Genomic DNA, 23,248 nt, shown 5'->3' on the forward strand with positions numbered 1-23,248 from the left:
AGGTGACGATTTTTAATTTTTTTTTTTTTTAAGAAAAGGGAAGAGGCAGACTGTAGAGAAAAACAAAACCCCAAACATTTATTGAGTGCAACAGGAAGGCATCTGATCAAAAAGCAACTGTCAGAGCAGGCTGCTGGATCCACCTCAGAAAGGCTGGAACAGCATCAGCCCTAATGACCAGATGAAAATTAAAAAGTGACGCTGTTCTAGTGCGAGGCAGGGCCTAGGTGCGCGTGGGGATGGCGTGACACCCTGGAAAGCAGCAGCTGAGGGGCTGTGCTCTTCTCTTGGATAACAGGATTGTCTGGTTAAAATTTAGGCAGTTTTGAGCATTTTAGCCTGGACCACAAAGCACAGAGAGGGTCATGAAGTCCATGTGCAGAAGGAGACATGTCAGCTGGAGAGGAAACCCCAACCACACAGGTGTGAGGGGAACTGGGAGGCAGGCAGGTTAGCACCACTGGTACTTGCACAGGAGAATTAAGTGCTTCTTGAAGGCACAGTAAAACCTAAGGGGTTGGTGAAGTATCTTTTTACCCAAGTTCAAAACTGACCTAGATCCAGCTGCAGTCGTGGAGACTCCTGGGGGCTTTACTCACCCATATGCATCTTTGGCTCGAACAGGTACTACGCGTCCCACTCACATGAACAGCCCAGAGAAGAGCGGAAGCTCTTGGTGGTGTCAGTGCCGGAAAGTCTTCTGAGTCCAAAGAAAAAAAAAAACAACAACAACCCACAACAAAAAAGCCAAGGTCCAGTGTCAGATCAAATCAGGCAGGCAATGCTGCCAGGGAGACGAGGCAGCTGCTGCTTTGGTTGGAAGCTCTAATCCAGAACAGTGGCAGCTGCTGGTTCAGGCGGGATTCTTGCTTTCAGCAGGCTCCTTGCCTGCTCCCGTGCAGCTGAAGCATGCCAGGGAAACGCGCTGTTCAGCAGAACATGCAGCCCAATTGTTCTTGTTGGCAGAGGGCACTGAGACACCAGGCATCGTGCCCAGAGCCAGGAAATGAGGCCCAGCAAGGTCTCAGCTCAGCCCTGCACCCAGCACTGTGTGAGGACAGCTAAAGCCGAGAGCTGAAAGAGGCTCAGAGACTTGCTCAGGATGATGAGAGCCTGCTGTTCCCAGGCCTGCTCTTCCCTTGTCTTTACTGAATGATTACAGGTCCCTTTATGGATGTTGCTGTTGGGCAAAAGGGCTTTTAAAAGATACCCAACATCTTCTGCCCCAAAATCTCATGCTGTCCAGATCAGCCATGTAAGAAATTCCAGGCACTGGTCCCATCTCCAGGCATCACTGCTCAGGCCATCCCCAGCCCTCCTGCACGTGTGCTGCAGCTGGAGGGTGCTTGGCTGGTGGATGCTGTGCAGCGAGGGGCTCCGGCCACTTCCAGCCTTCTGCTGGGCTCTCCGGTGCTGGAGGATATAAGGCCCAAGGCAGAACCCACCAGCTCATCAACAGGCTTGCCACAGGGTTTATAGTGATCTTTGGATCAAGCCCTTAACTAATTTCTTCCAGTTATTCATGTTTCTCATTAGCCACAGTCCCAGCGTAGCCTCTGCATTCAGCTTAGATCTCATCCACCTCCTTTTTTTTTTATAAAATAATAAAATACATTTATATATATTTATATATATGACGAAAACTGTACAGTATTGTATGCAAAAAAAATGCATCAGAAGCCATCATGAGTAACGCTATACAAATGAGAGGCTATACTTTGCTATCGTGGTACCAAATGTTAGCAGCGAAAGATAGACACAAAATAGGTGCAGTAAGAAAGCATAGGTTACCCCCGACCCCCACCTTGGAGCTCTCATAAAAAAACCCACAGAGAACAAACCAACCATCTCCAGTGGACAGGCAAGTTGCCAGAGATCCTGGAACAAAGGTGGAAACAGTGACCCTCTATAAATTAGGATGTTGCCAGCAGGGATCCTCTCAAAACTGAGGATGTGAGAATAAATCATTCTGTTCCATGTATCTGGGGAGGCTGGAGCCATTGAGACACCCGAATTTTGGCGGGTGTATTTGGAGGATGGGCACTGAAGAATGGGGTTGGAGTGAGCGGTGATTGTTCATGGAAGACATCCCTGTGGACTCCGCAGCACTGAGTCTCTGCAGAGCAGGACAGGGTGAACAAGCCCTGAAGGATGAGCACACACCTGATGACCCAACCATGCCAGAGCTTTGTGTGCGCTGGGCTTCAAAGAAGAGGTCAAGAACTTGACGTGCAATGGAGGGTCTTGGCCCACAGGAGGAGCTGCCCAGACACCGTAGCAGCATCTGGATGAAGCACCCTTGGAGCATTCCACAAAGCCTGGCCATCTGAACGCAAATGTCCCGCTGGCGGGCAGCCTGCCCTGGCTCAGGCCTCGTAGAACTGCCTCTCCATCTGTTTGGTGAGGGTCCCACTGGACATCACGGTCCGGCTCACAAACTCTTTGGTGACCTGTTTGGTGAGGGTGCTGCTGGCGCTCTCCACTCGCTGGGTTGTCATCAGCATGCCGTCTGCAACGAGAAGCTCAGAGGTCAGGACACCGTGCTGGGTACGGGGTCACAGGGAATAGGATCGGCTCTACCTGATGATTCCTGGTAGAGGTTTCTCCTTAAATACCACTTTCACTTCTGGAAAACCTCTCCAGATCCTGTGATTCAGTACTTTGCTATGTCAGTCAATAAGATGGTTGTCCTAACAGCTCCCAAACTCTCCATGGTGCAGCGTGAACCCATGAGTCTGTGAACTCAAGTGGGACAACTACACTGGTGTAATTAAAGACAGTGGTCACACTTTTCTTTTCCTACTCTGAAGAGATCTAACCTTGCAGTAAGAGCTATGCATGGTCCTTAGTGATAGTCCTGGAGCACTTTGAAAACTCATCATTCCCTCTGACTGGGATGCACATGAGGAAACGACTGCAACTACCTTCAGGGCAGAGCAGGGACATGGTGTAGAAAAGGGTCTGGTCCTCTTCATCCATCCATCCATCCATCCATCCATCCATCCATCCATCCATCCATCCATCCATCCATCCAACCTGATGGACCCTCCCTCCCTGCCTTTGACACTTGAAAAAAAAGCACCCTCAGACCTTTGGACAAGCAGAGTTCTCCTTTGCTTTCCAAGGGTTTCAAAGCAGACAGTGAGCCCATACCTGTGAAGTGGGGATCCAGAGAGGAATGACTGATACTGGTTTTGGTGGTGTATTCGGTGGGGAAGTTGTACACTTCTTCTCTCATGTACTGCTGTCCTCCAAACTGGGAGAAAGTGCCTGGGGAGAAGGAAAAGGGACAAATCAGCCAGGAAACAACAAGGAGCTTCAATCCCCTCACTGCAACAACAGTCAGCTCAGGAGCTTTCTCAGAGCCAGGTTTAGGAGGAACTGGGAGGACTGGGAAGGTTTTACACCTGTGCAGTGTAAGAAACTGCTTCCAGGTATGTGTATAACTGGGCATAAGACAGAAGTTTTGTAATAAATTAAACACTGACATGTTCTCACGATCCTCCCACATTCAGTGGGACTGGGACAGTGCTTACAAGGCACAGCATTGTCCTCACAAGACAATGTCTCCATGTCTTCCATGGAAAATGGAGTCACCAGCAGAGCTGGAAAGGGACTCCAGGGGTTGTGTTCCCTTCTCTGAAAGGTTTCTTATCTTTGCACCTCCACAAAGACATGGTACGGTACCTCCATCCTGAGATTCAATGGTGATGATGCCTTCTCTCTCTGGTCCAAAGCCTTGGGTGGTCTTGGCTTGCACTTTGAACTTATACGGGACATTCTCACTCAGGTGGGGCACAGTCAGGGTAGTTTCTGGATTGTCTCCTTCGACATAGATATTCCTGGGCTCCCCTAATCCACACAGACATATCAGTGGTCAAGACAGGCAGGACTGACAGTCCCTCCAAACACACTCCCCCCAACTCTGGCTGCTGTCTTGGCTTTCCCTAAGCTTTATACCACACCACCCCACCTCCCCCCGTATGATCACACCCAGTTCTACTAAGGGTTAAGACAATACTATTTTAGTATGGTGGTGATCCTCAACAAACAACCTCCACTGGGTTTGGATTGTAATAAGCTACAGGTCCTTCCTCTTCCCACCACATCTGTTGCACCAGACCATGCAGTGACACAAAGCATCAGGGTCCAACAGCTTCCAGGCCTGGGATCAGCCTCATGTCCCCACTTTATCTGCACTGATTAAGCAGACAACTTTGTTTCTGGTCCCTACAAAACTGCAGCTGCCTTTGGCGGAGGTATCTTGTGCTCTACACAGGGAACTGGGCTTCCACAGCCTGATACTGTACCTCCTCCATGCAGCATCTCACAGGTGACCATGTAGCCCAAGATGGACCCATTGGGCTTGCGGGGTCTTTCCCAGCTGAGCTGCAGTGAGTCAGGGCTGAGGGCAGTGAAAACCAGTGGTCCGGGAGCACTGGGTGTGCTCAGTGTGAAGGGTGAACCTGCAGTGACATGAGTGACAGGTCAGTGTCACAGAAGGTGGCGAGGAGGAGCCTGGGAGGGAGCCTGAGTTGGAAGGTCTTGGCTATCTAGACAGCTAATGGAAGGTAAGTGCATGGGGAAGAAGGTCCTTTTTCTAAATGAAAGGAAGGAAAGTAGAGCTCAGGATGTGGTAAGAGGAGAGGAAACAGCAAGGCCAGCACTGCAGACAGCAGCAGAGACATCAGTGCCACCCTTCCTCTGTTCCTCATCCACCTCACCTGGTACAGGGCTGAGCGGGCTCTGTGGGTCCACCTGGGACTCTATGGTGATAACTCCTTCCCTCTCGGGGCCCCAGCCTTCCTCACTCTGCGCCTTCACCTTGAAGATGTAGGAGTGGTTGGGCAGCAGGTCCTCTACCACCACCGAGTTCTGGCTGGGATTGGGGATGGTGAGTCGGTGCACCTCTCCTGGGATGTACATGGAAGCAGGATATCAGCACCATGTTGCAGGCACAAAGACAGAGCCATGGCTTTCACCTAAACTATCTCAAATAAACTGCCTGGAAAAGTCATCCAGGGCCCCTCCCCAGCCACCTCCATCACACCTTGCCACTGACAACTGGTAGTGCAGGATGAGATGTTCCAAAAAAGGCCTGGGACAAACAACAGCTTCTTGACAACTCAAGGACTTTCAGCCAGAGAGAATTACATTTTCATGAACACTGCCCCAAGTTTCATGTAAAAATAAGAGGTTTTCATTCCAATCCTTCCAAGTCCAATGTGATAAAAACTGCTTCAACTAAGATGTTGGCTCTAGTGGAGAATAAGTCCAAGGTCTTTTGGAAGAGGGGTGACTCCACAAGCAACTCCAGGAATTGTCCCCCCCAGTAGAAACGGGGAATGAGAGCTGTGGTGTAGCTGAGACATTTCCTCAAGGCTACACATAAAGCAGAGTTGGGAGCAGTTCCTGAATCCCGGAATGGTTGAGGTTGGAAGGAACCTCTGGAGGGCATGTGGTTCAACACCTCTGCTCAAGCTGGGTCACCCAGAGGCAGTTGCCCAGCAGAAGACCCAGACCAGACTTTCCATCACCAGAAACTCCCACCACCAACTGCCCAGTGGGCACCTGTTCACTGACCTCCATTGAGGAGCTGGTACTGCACGCTGTAGCCCTGCACCTCCTTCTCGCAGTGTGGTTCCTGCCAGCTCACCTTCAGGGAGGTGGGTCCCAGGGCGGAGAACACCAGGCGTGTGGGGGTGTCAGGGACGCCCAGCGGCAGCCTGGAGTCTGAGGCAAAAAAGGAACATCAGGGTGGAGATTTGGGGGCTGGGGGGAGAGGAGGGAGTGGCACGCGCAAGCGTGGGATGGTCCTGATGGTCTGGGGAGAACGTGGCGAGATGTCATCTCTGCAAGCTGGTCCATCATGAGGGGGGATTAGCTGGCTCTGCACACCTACTGTGACATCCCATGGCCTTGGGGTGCCAACCTTGGGTGGGACAAGTCAAGGTAAACTTCATGGCCCTGTGGTAGAGAGACTGGCACAGGGGCCCGGGTGCTGTGTGTGCCCCTCTTCGCTCAGCCTGAAGCACCCTATTCAGTCTGACAGAAGCTTCACAAACATCTTCAGCTGTAGCTCAGTTAAGACCAGCCCTAGTCTGTAACTAGAGCAGCCTGACACCTCCAGAGGCTTTTCAAGGGGATGGGGGCAGCTGGGATCAAGACTGGGTGGTCTGGCTCCCCCCCAGCTCAGCCCACTGGGACAGCAAGGCTCGTGGCGAGCACAGCAGCCTCCCAGGTGACACTCAAGGATGGAAGCCCCTCACTAACACGGGCTTTGGCCGAGGAGCTTGCAGAGGGACATCTCGCATGGAGCACACGCTCTCCCCAAAGGTCCTCCAAAGGCCTGTGGGGTAAGACAGAACAAGAAGCTTGTTAGGAATGAAGAGGATGGGGACAATGAGCTGATCAGCTCGTTAGAGCACAGTGGCAGTGGTGGTGAGTGTTAATCAGCCCAGGTGGGTCGAAACACAGCTGAAGTTCCCTGTAAATGGAAAGGCGGTGTGATGGAGGCGCAGGCTGGGTCAGGAGGAAGATCAGTGCAGCACACAACAAGCCATGGAGAGAGGGTTTGGGTCAAGCAGTAGATGGCAACAGCTCATGGACGGCTGGTGACTTGGCTGTTATGGGATGCGTGGCTCGAGGAGACACTGGACAAAGCTGTACCTATGTACTTGCAAATCCCTGCGGACCCATCAGTCATGATTATAGAGTCCCGAAAGCCAGTGCTGGGGTAGTAACCCTTCACCTTTGCCCTGCTCCTGAAACCCACATCCCGGGGCCGTGGGACTGTCCTCCCAGCATCTTCATGGATGGGAGGGAGGAGTCTCCCCGGGTAATCTACAGCAGCAGTGCAAGAGAAAGAGAGAAAAACACCATTGGAGACTTCAGAGGGGGTTCAGACCAGGTGCTGGCTCCTGCAGAGATGGCTTTTTAAGGCTCAGATTTGAAGAGCTTTTAACAACCTTCTGTCAGCACCAGCTGATGTACACGTGTGGCGCTGAAAGGCAACCATGCTGCTAGACAGAGTAAAAAGAAGAGATGTGTTCTTCCTGGAGTGCTTTATGGTGTGAGGATAAAGATGTAGGTCCTTTTCCTGACCACTCTGTATGTGAGGGATAAGAACCCTTTCCAAACTGGTCTGGGAGCAGGGTGGCCTTAGCAAAGCACCAACACATCAGTGGTGAGGACATGACCTTCCAGACCTCTGGTTCATAGGCCCCCTTAGCTATGAACACAGTCCTCACCCCATCAGGACCTGCAGGACCTGGGTCTGAAGACAGTCCTGGAGGTGGAAGGGAAGGGGAGGTCCCATCACCACAGTACTCACCATGCCCCATCAGCATTGTGGAGTAGTCTCTTGTCAGCGAGGAGCTCCCCATCACCCTGTGCTCCTGCTGCACATGTGGGCTCAGCTGGTGGTAGCTGGTGTTCGTTGTCCTGGTCAGTGTGCCGCTGCCACTGCCAGGGAAGGAGAAGTCCACCCGACCATTCAGCAGGTGCTCTGTGAAAGAGGGCACACCGTGAGGAACGTGGCTGTGGACAGGGCTGCTGCCCCAGTTTCCATAGGAAGGAAGCAGGATGCATCACGGTGCACCCTGCCTTGGCTGCATCCCGGCTTCAGCCACTCTGGAAGGTTGTGCTGGAGCACTACATCTAGAACAAGCCACAGCCACTCAACGTGATGACATGGAAACAAACAGGTAAACGGAGACTTTGCCCTACACCCAGCACCAGAGACACCCATGGTGCCCAAGGTAACTCCAGACCTCGGCCTCGCTGGGGCACTGCCTTGTGGTTCTCGCCATGTTCTCTCACATCTCTCCTTAGACACAAGCACAGGTTTATAATTTCAGATTTAAAAAAAAAAAAAGAAGGCAGAAGAAGGAAAACAGCCCTATATGGAGGCAGTTTCTCCAAATCTCACCCTGGATCCCTTGTCAGCTGGATCTGAAAAGCAAACTCTGCTCCGTTGTTCTGGTCCTTTACAAACCCCCATCCCTCCCCAGCAGGCCAGGAGAGATCAGCTACCCACAAAAGAGTGATTTCTGTTTAACAGTCCAGCACATCTGCCCCAGAAGCTCAGGGCACGAAATTAAGGTGAGGAACTGCCCTTGGAGATGGCACTTAGCAGGTATCATCCGAGTCTGCTCCTGCCTTGAAGGTCCAGCCTTTTGTAGAAGCAACTTGCTAGCAGGCTCCCAAGTCCATGCCGAGATGGGGGTTACCTTGACACTCTTGTGAGCAGACACACCAGGACAAGGTTTTGAAGCAGACTACAGCATGTGAACAGTGAATCACGCCAACACGAGGATGGGCACACAGGGGGAGGAAGGGGACACGTGCTGGGGCAGACCCCAGCTGCTGGCCCCTCGGCTGAGCAGGACGAGACAGGACACTCAGTGCCATAATGAAGCCGTCCTTCACCTGCTTGGGGCCGGGGCGTCCCGCTCCTCCTCAGGCTGCCAGTAGCCACGTCGCTGTCCTCCTCGTGGAGGAGACCCTCGGTGTCTGAGGAGAAGCGGCTGCTGCCAGAGAGGCGGGGAATGGTTTCAGGTGGGAGCCTCCAGGTGATGCGACGAAGATCCAAGTCTTCTCCCAGCAACTGCACATATTTCCACCTGGAGCCTTTTGGGACAACGCAAGCACTGGTGTTGGCATGGTCTGCAGGGGACAGAGTGGGCTACCCACCACCTTCGTGCTGCTTGCTGGGGAGGGGAAGGGCCGGGTGCCACTGGGAAGGACACCCATTCACAGCCCGTCTCGCCAAGTGTTGGCTGATGAGTTCAGGCGGTGCAACCATCGTGTGACTGGTAGATGGAGGATAGTAGGAACATGACATGCATGGGGTTCCTCAACCTCAGGGCTGTTTTCCAGCCCTGTGTCCATCACAACAAAGGGCGAGAGTTAAAGTCCCACCACATGCCTGTTCCTGTCATGAAGAGTGTGCAACAATTGTGCTCTGCTCAGGAGAGGTTTCCTCACTCCTTGATGTGTGCTCAGGATGGTCGGACTCTTGGTGTTCCCATTACTTTGCTCTCTGAAAGGACCAAGGACTCACTCCTGGATCCTAGGCCCTGGAGAACCAACTCCAGGGAATACCTTCCAGATCCTACTGACAAGCTCATTGTTTTCATTTTATGGCTCATCTTCCCCTTGTTGTCCAGCTCAAGACAAGGGAGCCAGCCTCATTCAGAGAGTGAAGTGATGGAGGAAGAGAGGACAGTGCCTTCCCAGCACTTGGCGAGTTCCCTGCTGTTGGCTCGGACAGGACCCTGAGCATCCAAGGGACTCAGAGGCCTGTGCCTTGCCAGTGCTTGTTTGCTGACAGTAACTCTCGTGGTGCAGACAAATAGCAACAGGAAGGGAAGATGAGCAGAGCACACCACAAAAAGCTTCTCTGCCACCCCACATGGCTAAGACGAGGAGGCACTGGTGACAGGTAACATTGTGACTAGCCAAGCGTTCCCATGGATGCAGCTACTGTGCTTTGAAAGGCTCATCTCCGCCATCTCTGTGATTTGGATCTCCCCATCTCCGTGCGGAGGAAAAGAGCAGTGAAGCTCATTGCTGAAGGCTGTTGTTAAGGAAAATGAATGTTAAAAATGACTTTTGCAAAACTCAGAGCACCATACCTGAATCATCAGAGACACTGGGACGCTTGCTGCCAGCTGGAGAGCGAAGCACATCTGCGCTATACATCAGGTAGCTGTCATAGTCCTCACCTCCCTCTGCATCAATGATGGGGACGTCAGGGATGATGGGGACTGGAGGAGAGGTGGAAAGTGCCATTAGACAAGCAGCTCAAAACCACAGAGGCCTCCCATGCTCAGACCAGCCTTCAGCATTCACCAGGGTGGCTGGTGCAGCAGAGCAAACAGGATGTGGAGGAAGCAGCTGGGGTGATGGGGAGCACCCCCCAGCACTGCTTCTGCCCCCCCACTCCCCACCCAGGCAGGGAGGTAACTCACTGGACATCGGGCGCTTGGGCTGTGTAGCAAGGTTGATGGTGGCTTGTCTCTCAGGTCCCCAGCCAGCACCATTTCTGGCCTTCACCATGTAGCGATAGGGCTGGGACTCCCGCAGGTTTTCTATCAGCACCATGCGCTTCTTTGGGTCTTCAACCAGCACCTTCTTCGGTGGGCCAATGGGTGCTGCAAATGTGGGTACACCTATCACCTATGAGGTCACGAGACACAGAGTACCCCACTGCACCCTGCTCATGGCCAACAGGCTCTCTCTGGTGTCAGGACACAGCCTGGCTCTGGGACAAGTTGCAGCAGCTATTTGAGCTGCTCACGACCAGCATGACATTGTCCTGGGGAAATTCCCAAACTGAATGCTGAAGTCAGCCTACAGCAGAATTCTCCTGTTGCTTGTGTGTCACCAAACAGCATCTTCCTGGCACCCTAGTCCTAGATCTAGAACTATGAACTAAGTTTCTAAGATTAAATCCAACAAAAAACACTATGGAAGTGAATGGGAGCTGAGGGTGCTCTGGGATTTGCGGGATTAAATCTTGAGTGGTGATTTTTTTGTACTCCTTCCATCAAGATGTGACCTCTCCAGATCCAAGTTTTCACAAGAAACATCCTTGGAGCCATTCTGGTTCTGCTGCTGCTTGGGACCAACCCAGCCTATGCAAAGTGTACTCCAGCCCTTCAGCCTGTCTGGGCTGACCCAGTCAGAAAATGAGCTCTTACCATTTTCCTCGTTGACAAGTCCATAACTGACTTCGTAAGCTGTGATCTCCCCATTGGTTTCTGCAGGCTCAGCCCAGCTCAGCTGTGTCACGGTGGAAGACACGACATTGAAAGCCAAGCGGCCAGGCTCGCTGGGGACTGGGAAGGCAAGGGCAAAGGGTCCAGGTTACCACAGGTCAGGAGTCACAGACACCCAGAGCTCCCCGGATCATGGCTGGGTCACAGTGGGGGCTGCTCAGTGCCCGTCCCTAAGACTGTCAGAAGCTCCGTGCTGGAGCCTCGACCCCTTGCTGGATGCACAGGCATCAACTTGCTGCCACGTGGTGGGAAGCAAAGAGTAGAGTCACTCACCAGCCTCAAGCGTGCAGCAGTGGATGATGTCAGAATAAGCCCCTTCACCCATGGCGTTGTAGGCACAGACTTGCATCTCGTAGTCACAGAAGGGGTAGAGGTTACTCAGTTCTGCTGATGGTGCTTTGACATCGATGAGATGGGCATCAGACTCACGGTCCCCTTGGATCCAGTATTTCACCTGGCAAAGCAAGAGCAAGCCATGATTCCTTCAGATCCTCACCATAATGGGTGAGAAATTCCCCATCTTGTATTAGACTTGCCCTGGGAAAGCCAGGGTGTTGTGCCATTCCTCTGAAATAGGAGGCCAGGAGAGTCTGGGCATTTCATGGTAAGTGATGGAAAGGGAGATGAACCCACCAGGAATCTTTCCTGCAAATCCCACAGCCACCCAGCTGTGGTCCCTCCAGAAGAGGTGAGCTTGCTCCCTCCTTTGGGCATCTTCTCCCCATCCCTTTGGCACAAATGGCTGTGTGTGTGACCCACACCTTTCCCCAGGATCCACTCACCCCTTACCTTGTACCCCAGAGGTTTTCCTGGTGGAGGAAACCAGCTGAAGCGGATTTCCTTGGAGCTGAGAGCGTGGGCACTGGGATTAAGTGGAGCACTCAGGCGGCCTTTGGGGGACTGGGAGACCTGGCCCAGGCCAGTCATCGAGGGGACACCATCCACCACCTCTGCAAACACCAAGAAGAAAGATCACATCAGTGTTAGACCCCTGCATGGAAGGAAAAGAAGGAAGCGTGCCTCTCCAGCACCGCCCTGCCATCCTGAGTGAGCTCTCAAAGCATTTCTGAGGGGCACACTCCCATTGTAGGGAAGGGAAGCTGAGGCACTTGGTGATGACATCCCCCAAAGACACACATCAACCTGGCATGAGAGTGGGCTCAGACCCCCCAAGTCCTGCAACTCTGGCTGCTTCTCACAGGCTTCCCAGGTAGGAAGAAATTAAGAGACCACCTTCTTGCCTCTGAAAATATTTAGCTCTGTCTGAATGTATTTCATAATGCTTCAACATCTTGATCAGTTGCTCTGTGCAGCCATGAGAGAAGATGGAGACAGGCAAAGCCTTCAAGCCGCCCAGTCGCTTCTCCTGGAAATCCACCCAGTCCAGCTGAGAGCCCTGGGGAGCCTCTGCAGCCCCAGTGCCTGCCCCTGAAGCTGTTCTTGTTGGTCCCAGTGACAAGGAACTTTCTTGTACCCCCAGTATTCATGACTCTGATAAATACCTTTCTGTTATTGACCCACTGGATGACAGCCCTTACAGTCATGCTTGTCCAGCCACAGGAGCCACCAAGCACAGCTCATGGCAAGTCCCACCTCTCCTCAAGCTTTTTATTCCTATCCCCAAGGAAAAGGAACGAAGAATCCACTCTATTTTTGTGAGGTAGATTATCCACCTTCTTCCCACCCACTGTCTATACCCACTAATGCCTCTAGAGGGAGGCCCAGAACTACCAGTAGGAGCTGGAGGAACCAGCTCATGGCCGCTCTTTGCCGAGAAGCAGGGCTGGAACTCTGTACACAGGCTCGGGGTGGGCTGGTCCGGGGTGGGGGTCCCACACCCCCTGCTGCCATTCCCCGCTGCTTGGCTGCCAGCCCCTACCTGGGTCGGCGATGGTCACCGTGGTTTGAGGGTACCGGCCGATCTTGGCGCCGTGCTTGGGCTGGAGGAGGTCGATGGCGAACTGCTTGAGCTGGTAGTTGTGTAGAAGGGTGTCTATTTCAGTCAGCTCCAGCAAGGGGACCTGCACCTCCTTTCGGGTCTCCCCGGGCTGGAAGACCAGGTCACCCTCTGTGAAGATATAGTCCTGGAGGAGAGGGAAGAGGTGTGTGATTATAGCCCACAGCATCCATGAGAAGGCTCTCGGAGAGCTTCCCCTCCTCTTCCAGTGAATCCCCACTTGCCTCCCAGTGCCCACGGGGCAGCTGGTACCCTCTGCCTCAGGTACAGGCATCCTCTCAGGTCCCCGAGGCACAGGGAGATGGAGAGGAATGTCTGCCCTTGTGCTAACCTCAAGCTTTGGGTCACCCCTCTCTCAGCGGCATCCCCTTTGAACCTGATCAACTGCTCTTCTGCAGCCCCAGGGTTGGTTCCTTCCCATCCCTCCGTGCCCCCTTGCTACTGCCTGCCAAGGCCATCACCCTTACCCTGCCATTCTTGGCAGTGAGATCCCGGGTCCTGTAGGTGACTTGGGACTTCCCGTTGTCTATGATCTCCCGGAGGACAGGGATCTTGGCCAGCTTGTCAAAGCGACTGTGGGAATATGCTGGCTGCAAGAAGGTGATGAGGCTGCTGGCTGGAAGGGGCAGGAGAGAAGGAATGTGTAGAGCAAATACATGAAGAATGACATTACAAACACGCAGGTGTCCTCCCTGAACAGAGTTCCTATCACCCATAGGTGTGAACTGTCCATGAAATATTACTGTGTGGGCTGGAGACTTCACCAGTCCTGACTCATGCTCCCTGCTCAAAACAACCAGATGGGAAGCAGAGGCAAACTGCTGGGGACATTCACCTGCCCCAAGCACAACCTAACAGCAAAGGGGTTTTACTTTACTCCAACAAACTATGAACTGCAGCAGCAGAGGCATATGATCCACCCAGGACCTGCCATGGAATTGGTAGCATCTAAAGTTGTGATGGTCAAATGCTTGGGTCTCTGTCACCAGGGATGATAACCCTTCTTTAAAAGATGCTCTAGTTTAGACCCGGGTGACTTAAGATAGGAGTCATCAAGCAAGTCTTGTGGCCTGGGGGAGCTCAGAAACACAGGCTGTGTCTTCCTTAGAAACCACGAGTCCACCTGGACATGGACACTCAAACACAAATGCCTGTCACCTCATGCCATGGTTTGCAGCCCTTCACCTTGTTCTTTGATGATGGTGATGTTGACAAGCTTGCGTCCAATCTCTGCGATGCCAGTGGGGACATCAATAGCCTCCACCTGCAACTGCTTCTCATCATCATCATCCTCCCTGATGAAGAGTGGGACACGGACATCCACCAGTTCCACAGCCTCTTGGAACTCCACCATCCCGTGAGCATCTGGGGAAAAGGGCAGTGGTGAGGGGTGGGAAATGCCCTCCCTGCCCAGTCAGGAGGCAGTGCTGGGGTCTGCTCCCTACCTTGGTCTGAGGTCACAGTGTAATAACCTGGCGAAACCTTCAGGTCATTGAAAGCCTCGTGGGAAACGTGCTTTTCCATCACTTTGATGATCTCTGGCTTGGCTGAGCGAGGGGCGGTGAGCACTGTGTCCACAATGGTGTGGTCCTGCCTGTCACCGGTGGGAAGAGAACACCGGGTAAGAGCTGAGGCCAGGATTGCTCATCTCACATAGCAGCTGGAGGGGCTAGTGAGTGCATGGGGCCTTCAGTCGCCCCACATGTGTATGTACCAAGTGGGAGAAGCAGCACAATAGAGGGCTGCAAATTCCTCTTACCTTTTCCCAGAATTGGGCTGTAACCTGGGGAAAAAACCAAAATCCACATCAGAGTGACTAACACGTTTGGGGAGACAAAGTTCTGCATGAATCACAGCCCTGTGCAGGTCTGAGCTGCAGCAGCTGCCCTGCAGGTGCCAACATATCCCATGGCCCCATCACAAGTTCCCTCCTGCTTGGCTGCTCCCTCCAGCCCTGGGTTTCCCAATGCAATGAGGAACATGCCCAGGGGGAGATGACATCTGGTCAGAGCTGTTGGGAAGGGATAACACTCCCTGCTCATCTCTGGCATCCCCAGACTCCTCCGTCCTGCACCAGGCACTTTAACTTTGCACAGGGTGGAAACTTTTGAAGTCAGCAGGAGTTTTCCCATTGAGCATCATGTGACCAGGATTTGTCCCTGTCTGTAGGAGTCTCAGGTCCAAAGGTAGATGCAGCTGAGGTCACCTGCGCAGCTGGGTGGGCTCTGCTCTGCAGCCCCGGGTGGGTGAAACTTGTGCCGGGGATGCCTCACAGATCACGCTCCCTCCCAGCATCCTGGATTTCACACCCCAGCCCTCTGGTCCACACCCTCATCAGTAGGGCCCTGGGGAAACCCTGCCCTGCAGGAGGTCTCTCCCCCAGTGACTCACCTGAACTTGGTCTGTTGGAGCTTGTGGCAGCCAGGGATGTGCTTGAAAATGTCGTTCAGCTGCAAGGAGCAAGAAGGACCTTCATAACATATCCCTTGCTGAACAGGGATGTGTTCAGCGAGCAGATGCTGCTGCCAGCAAACACAAGAGCCCTCTGGCCCCTCCCAGTTTCTCCCTCCTCACCCCACCCTGCCACACCAGACAGAGACCACCACATGTTTTTTTCCCAGGACATAGCAAGAAGCTACAAACTGAAGCCACTCAGGAGCTTCAGATCACGTACCCACCCCAAAGCAAACCTGAAATCTCATCAATGTAATGCTTTGATAATTCTCATAATTGTGATCTCAAAATTCCCTTTCTTTTTGAAGAGAAAAAATTGCTTCTTCCTTCCAAGAGCCATCTAGGTTCACAGGGAAGGGGCACCCCCCTTCCACAGCACTGCAGACACCCCCTCACTGTCCCCCAGTCCCACCTCAAGCCCCCCTCATGCCCAGGCTCATACATTCTCCTCCACTTCCTTGCGCAGTTGCTCACACTCCCGGGTGTCCGGCTTCACCAGGTTCTGTGTGAAAAGCCGGGTCAGCCTCAGAGACAGCCCGTAGGGAACTGTAAAGATAAATTCTCAAGTCAAATTCCTTCCTTCTTGGTCAGAAATAACCCAGCCAAAAGCTGGAAGCATAGGGACACGCGTGATGATCAGTATCCAGATCCTGTATCACTAGCACCGAAACCCCATAGCACCAGCAGAGAAAACCCTCTGAGAACTGGAGGGCTACTTGGGAAGCTCTCTGCCAGATCCAGCAAAGGAAACAGTGTCCAGTGGTGGCTCTGGGCTGATGAAGCAGTGAAATCAAGGCTGGGTCGCTGAGCTAATGAGACTAAGACACATGCAGGGTACATTGACCGCACAGCTAGGCTGTCAGGAGGTCTCCAAGGCTCCCACCTGTCCTGCTACAGGGCTGGACACAGGAATGTGCTGCTCAGCCTCCCCCAGGATGGAAGCAGATAAAGGAACAATCCCCCTTGCAATTGGCCATGGAAGTAACTCCATGGCTGCTGGAGACGGATGCTACCACCAAGGGTTTGTGTCCTTTACGGCACCCGCAGCATCTCCTCTGTGCCCTGCTCCCCAGATGCGGCACTCACTGAGATCTTTGGGGTTGGTGGCAGCGAGGGAGGTGAAGCCCTGCTTGTGAACATTGTTGTTGATCTTCCAGCGGACTGTGTCCCGGCCCTTGAGGGACCCGCTGCGGACCATGGGGGTGTCCAGGTGGTCGGAGGACATGAGGCTGTGGCGAAGCATGTAGTGGTCCTCCTTGAAGCCAACAGTGCGACCTGCAGAGCCAGGGGCAGGGTCACAGTCTGGGCAGACTGGGACAACACCAGCCAACAACTTCCCAACACCAGAGATTTTGTTCTGTGGAATCTTTAAGGCTTCCACCACACTAAGGGTGCTGGGATGTCAGGAGTGGAGTGGGGTAGAGATGGCAAGGGGTGTCCATGAGTGGGGACAGCACATCACACCAGCTGGACATTACAAGGGGCACTGGTCAGGGGAGAGCCAGCAGCGGGGTTCCCAGTAGGACACATGAGGGTGTGGGGCAGGGAGGGGCAGAGGAGCAGCAGCTCAAGGGCTCTTTGGCTCAGGCTCTCTGCTAGGAGCCTTTCCCCTGAGCCACCTCCCCAGCTCAGAGAGAAGGAGGAGGAGGAGGAGGAGGAAGGATGCTTATCCCACCATGCCCCCCTCAACCCAGGAAGGCAGAGAACCCCACAGATCCCTCTCCCCACACTTCAAAGGGCTGGTACCTCGTGCGCAGCAGGGAAGCAAGGCCAGGCAAGCCTAGAAAACAAATGGCCAAAGACACAATCACTTTGTGGCCAAAGGCAAAAAATTCCATGTCTCCAGCTGGGAGGATTCACATGAACAGGGATGGGTGGACAATGGATGGATGGGGCTCTGGAAGCTGATTTTAGCCATATACCCCTTCAGTGGGGGAAATCCCACAGCAACTCATGTTGGCAACAGCAGAGGTGCTGGATATCACTGGGACCCAGCCACTGCCAATCCGGCTGTACTGAAGGCTGGATGGATTCTGGAAATTCATCATGTTTTTGGCCTTTATCTGGTCCTCTCCCCAGGCTGGGGCAGCCAGCCGAGGCACTCACCTTGCAGCAGGCGCAGAACTTCCAGCAGAGCAGCAGCAACAGCCCCAGGAGCAGGATGAGGAAGATGAGCAGTGGGATGAGCCAGAGGAAGCTCCCCGGTGGGCACTCTGCAAGCGACAGCAACGTCACTCCTGGGCATCAGCCTCCTGCGTGGGGTGTGCAGGGAGGGAGTAGGGAGGCACGGACAGAGGGGAAAGGCTGGACCACAGCTCCGAGGGATGGAGCAGCCCAGTTAAGCTTGGGAACTTGTCTCTTGATGCTCACAACAAAAAGTGCTGCTCAGGGAGAACCAGCCCGCCTCTCTGCTCACACCCAGCCATCCCAAGAGGTGGTTCAGCACCTTGCACCAATCCCTGCCTGTGCCAGCAGTAAAAAGGCACTGATCTCTAAAGGTGCTGGTCTGTGAGGATGCCACACTCCACTCCTTGCAGTTCATGTGACAGCCAATGTCACCCACCCCTGTTACGCAGGGAGGTGGGCAGGGAGGTACTGACTGCAGCTGACCCTGCCCAGGGGCACAGCAAAGGGACAAAGCGGGGATCAGAGGTGCTGTGATGCAGGTCACTGCTGGTCCAGACCCCAGGCTGGACATCCCCTCCTGCCAGGTCCCTGCTCACCTTTTTTCTTCTGCACATGGACAGTGGTGTTTGGGAGGATGGTGGGGTCTCCCTCCAGAGTGTAGTGGTATGTGCAATCATCCTCCTCGTCCTGGAATGAGCAGTACTCACTGGCCTCCTCTGTAGAGAGAGAGGACATGGTTGCAAAGTCACCAGGACCAGGAAAAGCTTGGGGAGCAGCCCCACATGCACACACACACACACAAGACAGGGCCCACAGGAGTCACACCACACGTGTCTACACCCAGCTCCGCTTCTCCTGGTACCTTTCTTCAGCTCTTCCACCATCTGGATCTGGAGGTGGCAGGCGCTGCAGTTCCCTTTCGTGTTGCCCGTTCCCCAGGCCTGGCAGCGAACACAGTCCCGGATGCTCTCGCACACAGCCTGGAAGCCCTGGGCAGAGAGGCAAGGTGGGATGCTCAACAGACAGCCCACGGGGAGCAAGGGAGGACATCACCTCCGAAAGGCAGAGCTAGAGACGCAACGCTGCGTCCTCACCCCAGTGCCAGGGCAAGGTCAAAAAGGAATCACAGAGAACAAGCAGCTAATGAAGGATTTATAAGCCCAGGAGCCAACACAGCCAGGTCCAAAATCTCTTATACCAACAGCCTGCATTTGGGGAGCGATTAGACCTTCTCCAAGGGTTTTAGGTGGCCTTTCCAAAATACAACCAAGACAGCTTTCTCCACTCCACTGTGGGATTAGCCCGTGTTTGTCCATGGGGAAACTGAGGCACCAGACCATGAAATATTTTGTTCCAGTCTTGAGGCAAATTCAGAACAAATCAGAAGCCGAGCCTCAAACCTCTGCCCTTCACCAGTGTGCAGATAAAACACAGACAGTTGCTGCTGGCGAACTGTAGGTCAAAGAAAGCCCACAGCTACAAAGCAGCTCCCATACCAGACCCTTCCTGGCCACCGGAGACAGGACTGGCAAGACTAACCCCTGCTCAGGATTTTGCTCCTGAGCGAGATGTGCCTTCATCTCTGCTTTGCCTTCTTTCCCTGGAGGCTCTGCATGGGAGGGAGAAGTGATAAACCCAGAGGGACCCCCAGGCTGAGCCTCACCAGGGAGTAGCTGATTTCGCAGGTGGAGCTTGTGTACAAGGAAGCCTTGTCACAGATGCATCTGCCGCATTCACACCTCCCATGGTTATTGCAAATGCCCTGTGAGGGAAGAGGTGACAGTCGGCATCTGAGAGCAATCACAGACACGCGGCAGCGCTGAGAGTCAGCAAAGTGCCAGCTCCCAGTGGCCCTGAGCTTCGGGAATCGGGGACAATTGCTACAGCCCTGCCTGGTCGGGCCGTCCCTCACACAGGCAGGGCAGGACCTACCCCTTGGCTGTCGATGCAGGTGTCGTTGCTCGTGGGACATTCACAGCCCGGACCCTCCCAGCCACTCTCGCACACACATGCGCCCTTGGAGCAGCGACCGCGATCTGTGACACAAAAGGAGGAATTACCCATGGCCCAGTGCTGTGCCACTCCCCTGGCCCTGTCTGTGGCCCTCCTGCTTTCTTTGGGGTGCAAAGGGACTGCAAACAGATTCCATGGCATCCTCCCTGCATGTTTGTAAGCACAGAGTCCCCACAGCCAATTTCTGGTTATTCAACCCCCCACGCCGGTGTCACCAGCCCAGGGACACCCCGTCTGTGCCACCAGGACAGAGCAGAGCAGAGCACGTCCCACAGCTGGGGGATGCTGGGGCTGGCGGGGCCGCTCTCACCGTTGCAGAGGAAGCCGGAGGTGCGCGGGCACTGCAGGATGTCGTACTGGCAGAACGCCCCGTCGAAGCGCTGCGTCAGCTCCTCGGAGTAGCACTGGCACTTCCCACACAAGCACTCGCCCCGGCCCGAGCACGGCTCCACATCCCCGGGGCGGATGCAGGCTTCGTTGTTGGGGGATGACGCTGGGGAGCAGTCACACGTGTCCCCTCGCCTGGTGGGAAGGAGATAGGGCTGAGAGAGGCAGGAGCAGAGCACAGGACAGGAGGGTCCTGGGCAGGATGCCCAGGGCACAGGCATGTGCCACTGTGGGTCCCCAGACCCAGCAGGAACCCTGGAAGGGGTACAAGAGCTGGACAAAGTCCTTACCAGCCTTGGTGGCAGATGCACTGTCCGCAAACAAAGTCCCCATGGAAGCTGCACTTGGGCGAGTTAAACTGTTGTTGCTGTAAGAGAAAAGAGACATTGCTGAATGGGCTCAGCTGCCTCCAAGACTCTTTCAGGAATCAGAAAGGCAGATCTAGGGGCAAAATTTTGCCCACAAGACCAAGCTCTGCCATGGAACAACGTGCCCAGCTTGGTACAGGCAGTGATGAAGATCTCCTTGGCCAGGCTGAGCCTCCACTGAGCAACAGTGAAGGGTCAAGCAGGACCCACACTGCCAGCCAACACGTTCCCACCCCAGGCTGGCCAGGAGAGGGACATCTCTCTGCAACACCCACCCCCATATACCTGTTCACAAGGACAAGCATCACAGATGACAGAGGCTGTGACTTTGAGGCTGTCGCTCAGGGATGTGGGTTTCACGTGGATAACTCCCTGCCGGTCTTTCTCAGGGAGGCTGCAGACGTGCTGCCCGCCAACGTACTCAAGTGCCTTCAGGCGCACGTCGAACTTGCCCTGGAAGGGAGGGACACGCCACAGGGGTGAGCCAGCTCTGCTGGACCACAGCTCGGCTGGACCGACCCCAGGGGAAGAAGGAAGGAGGGATGCAGTGGAGGGCTCAGCCCCTCACACATGCCTTCCCTCTGGGGCCATCCAAGGACTTACCACTTCCCCACGGTTGATGTGGAAGGAGCCAGATTCTGTCTTTTCATACATCAAGGAGGTAAACTCTGTCTTCATGGCTTTGGGGATGAAGTCAGCCCTGATGTCCATCTTGGAGCGGATGCGCTGGGTGACAGAAGATAAACACAACATTGATTTTCAGTAGTACAGCTGGGACCACCCCATGGCCTGACCCACAGGGGCTGCATCCTGCATCCTGCCTGCTCTCCTGGGCAGGAGGTACCCAGCCTCTGCCTTCCCTGGGAGTGAGAATGAAGCTCCAGAGAGCACCATTACCTCAAAGGCTGTGCGGAGCAGCTCCACGATGTTGGAAGAGTCCTCCTGGAGCACCCCGATCTCAGAGATGGGGAAATACTTGTACAGTTTCTGCAGAGAAAAAGGAGCCTCCTAAGACAAGACCTTGAGAAATCTCCTTTAGCATTGATGTGGGCTCTGCTTTGAGCATGACTTGGACCAAAGACCTCCAAAAGTCTGTTCCAACCTAAATTACTCTCAAGCTCTGTGTCCCCACTGCTTTACAAGAAACAGACACCAACACAGAGAGACCTCTAGGACTGCAAATTCCCATACCCAATAATACACCTTGAGACTTCCCATGACCCAGAACAGTCTCCCAACACACTGTGGCACCCTCTGAAAGTGTCAGGGTGTTCGTTTAGCACTTGGGGAGCAGAGATGGGTGAACGCTTCCTCCTCACAGCCAAGCTGCAGGCAGAGGACATTGGTCCTGGAGGAAAGGTAAGCCCATGTGGCACCACTACTGTGGTGTCCTCACCTCATAGTAGCTGTAGGAGTGGTTGGTGACAGCAAAGATGGGGATGATGTTGTGTTGGCCCAACAGGCGCACCAGGGTGGGCACCGAAGGATAGTCCTGCTTGGTGTCATACATGTAGGTGCCATACATGTCTAGGTGACACTGCTCATCATTTCTCGCCAGGATCCCTGCCAGGACGTTGGTACCATCAGCTTCATAGTGAAAGGCAGATTCAGTGGAGAATACAAGCAGGTGAGTGCTGTCCTTCCTCCAGCCGATCTTTTCCTACAGCCAGAGAGGGGGAGAAGGAACCTTTACCTTTGTGCTCCCCAAACCACTGCACGGCCCTTGCAGCTGTTGGCAGGCCGGCATTGACAGGAGTTGGAAAACCAAAAGGTCAAGGCACCACCTCCACCTGGCAGCAAACGCAACCAGCTACATGGCCCTGGGAATCCACGCCAGCAGATCTCCACTTCCCCCATCTGCACCCCAATGTATAGGATGTCTCCCAGCAGCTCGGTGCCAGGCACATATATGTATGTACAGGGGCAAGCACACACTTTTCTGGACGTGTTTGGATCTGTGCTTATCCCTCAGCCAAATGGTCAAGCCCAAGTGGGCTGTTTCCCAGGGAGCAGTTTCACCACAGGAGGCATGAAGAGGGACAAAGCAAAGAGCACACACAGGGTGCCCAGCAAGCAGCGCCTGTGCTGAGGATCAAACACCAGAGATACACAGAGATGATCTAAGACCTATTTGGAATGCAAAACAATTCGGCACAGGGAGTGTGTGGCTGGGAGGGCAAGAACCTGCTGTAGCTGAATGTGTAACCTGGGCTCCCTGGCTGTCTTGCCAGCTGCCCAGCATGCTGCTCTTTAGCTGATCACCCGGCATCAAGAAGATCTACTCATTAAGAACAGAGCCCTGCCCACACGGCTCCTGCACCCCTGGCCACCATCACCTTGCAAACGGCTGCCTGCAGGATGGCATCAAAGCCGCCCTCAGGAGCATCCAGGTTGCCGGAGATGCGCTCTTTCCTGAGCTCCTCGCTGAAGCGGGTGATGTTGTCGGTCAGGCAGATGACATTCTTGAAGGAGAAGGGGGAGTCTGCATTGTTCCAGGGCTCACGCAGCCTAGGAGAGAAGGGAAGAGCAGGGGCTTTTGTAGGCAGCAGGAGCAAAGGGATGCCTGGGTGCAAGGAGGGGAAGTGCAGTGAGAGCACCCGACAGCTGAGGAGTCCCTCAAGAGTAGACATGAAGTTGGCAAGTCATCAACACTGAGAGGAGGGGAGGGAGCGGTCGGAGGGAGGAGGGCAGAGGTGGAGAAGATACGCAATCTGCCATGGCAGAGAGGGGAAGGCCTGAGAGCAGAGGAGGACAGTGCTGGCATCGGCACGGTGCTACAGCAAGCCCTGAGCACAGGGTGGGGAAGTCAGGGGAGACGCAATGAAGGAGAGGGATGGATGGAAGTTCTCGCACTGCAGACAGCAAGGATCAGGAAAATCATGGAGAAACAGAAGGCACCTGCCCTCCCCTCTGCTCCCATCCCAGGGACCCACGGGCCTCACTCACTTCTCAGGTCTCATGTCTGTCTGAGGGGATGAGACTTTGTCCACAAACTTGCCAAATCCGATGGTGTAATTGGAGGTCAGGTCTTTCAGGAACTCCGCTGGGAGGAGAGGAAGGGAGAGAGGAGGAGATGTGTGAATGAGGAGATATCTGTGAGGTTGCTGCTCCAGGGAAAGAAGTCCTTCCCAGAGCATTTTCTCTGCTGGTCAGGTCTT

At 54.1% G+C, this 23,248-nt stretch overlaps 1 protein-coding gene across 6 annotated transcripts in view; it reads right to left on the bottom strand.

Annotated features, from left to right (window-relative positions):
• Positions 1–53: 53 nt before the first annotated feature.
• The window catches only part of ITGB4 (integrin subunit beta 4), a 30,259-nt gene continuing 7,064 nt past the window's right edge, over positions 54–23,248 (bottom strand). For 3 of the 6 annotated variants that reach the window (XM_026860992.1, XM_026860993.1, XM_026860991.1), the window contains 36 exons: positions 23,037–23,133; positions 22,427–22,598; positions 21,487–21,750; positions 20,988–21,077; positions 20,694–20,816; positions 20,376–20,543; positions 20,013–20,089; positions 19,646–19,857; positions 19,255–19,358; positions 18,986–19,084; positions 18,185–18,311; positions 17,919–18,038; positions 17,302–17,408; positions 16,942–16,975; positions 16,282–16,470; positions 15,638–15,741; positions 15,133–15,191; positions 14,501–14,524; positions 14,187–14,335; positions 13,927–14,106; positions 13,209–13,357; positions 12,664–12,868; positions 11,574–11,734; positions 11,058–11,238; positions 10,707–10,844; positions 9,975–10,157; positions 9,639–9,770; positions 8,431–8,631; positions 7,334–7,507; positions 6,670–6,843; positions 5,584–5,733; positions 4,725–4,913; positions 4,311–4,466; positions 3,688–3,852; positions 3,154–3,270; positions 54–2,509 (listed from right to left, as the gene is read on the bottom strand). In XM_026860992.1, coding sequence (XP_026716793.1) covers positions 2,367–2,509; positions 3,154–3,270; positions 3,688–3,852; positions 4,311–4,466; positions 4,725–4,913; positions 5,584–5,733; positions 6,670–6,843; positions 7,334–7,507; positions 8,431–8,631; positions 9,639–9,770; positions 9,975–10,157; positions 10,707–10,844; positions 11,058–11,238; positions 11,574–11,734; positions 12,664–12,868; positions 13,209–13,357; positions 13,927–14,106; positions 14,187–14,335; positions 14,501–14,524; positions 15,133–15,191; positions 15,638–15,741; positions 16,282–16,470; positions 16,942–16,975; positions 17,302–17,408; positions 17,919–18,038; positions 18,185–18,311; positions 18,986–19,084; positions 19,255–19,358; positions 19,646–19,857; positions 20,013–20,089; positions 20,376–20,543; positions 20,694–20,816; positions 20,988–21,077; positions 21,487–21,750; positions 22,427–22,598; positions 23,037–23,133 — 5,117 coding nt within the window. In that variant the 3' untranslated portion in view covers positions 54–2,366. The remainder of the gene's footprint in view (positions 2,510–3,153; positions 3,271–3,687; positions 3,853–4,310; positions 4,467–4,724; positions 4,914–5,583; positions 5,734–6,669; positions 6,844–7,333; positions 7,508–8,430; positions 8,632–9,638; positions 9,771–9,974; positions 10,158–10,706; positions 10,845–11,057; positions 11,239–11,573; positions 11,735–12,663; positions 12,869–13,208; positions 13,358–13,926; positions 14,107–14,186; positions 14,336–14,500; positions 14,525–15,132; positions 15,192–15,637; positions 15,742–16,281; positions 16,471–16,941; positions 16,976–17,301; positions 17,409–17,918; positions 18,039–18,184; positions 18,312–18,985; positions 19,085–19,254; positions 19,359–19,645; positions 19,858–20,012; positions 20,090–20,375; positions 20,544–20,693; positions 20,817–20,987; positions 21,078–21,486; positions 21,751–22,426; positions 22,599–23,036; positions 23,134–23,248) is intronic. The other 3 variants (XM_026860995.1, XM_026860994.1, XM_026860997.1) reach the window with 3 other exon arrangements.

This window comes from Athene cunicularia (genome assembly GCF_003259725.1).
Source record: "Athene cunicularia isolate RWA chromosome 18 unlocalized genomic scaffold, athCun1 chr18_part1, whole genome shotgun sequence".
Taxonomy (NCBI): domain Eukaryota; kingdom Metazoa; phylum Chordata; class Aves; order Strigiformes; family Strigidae; genus Athene; species Athene cunicularia.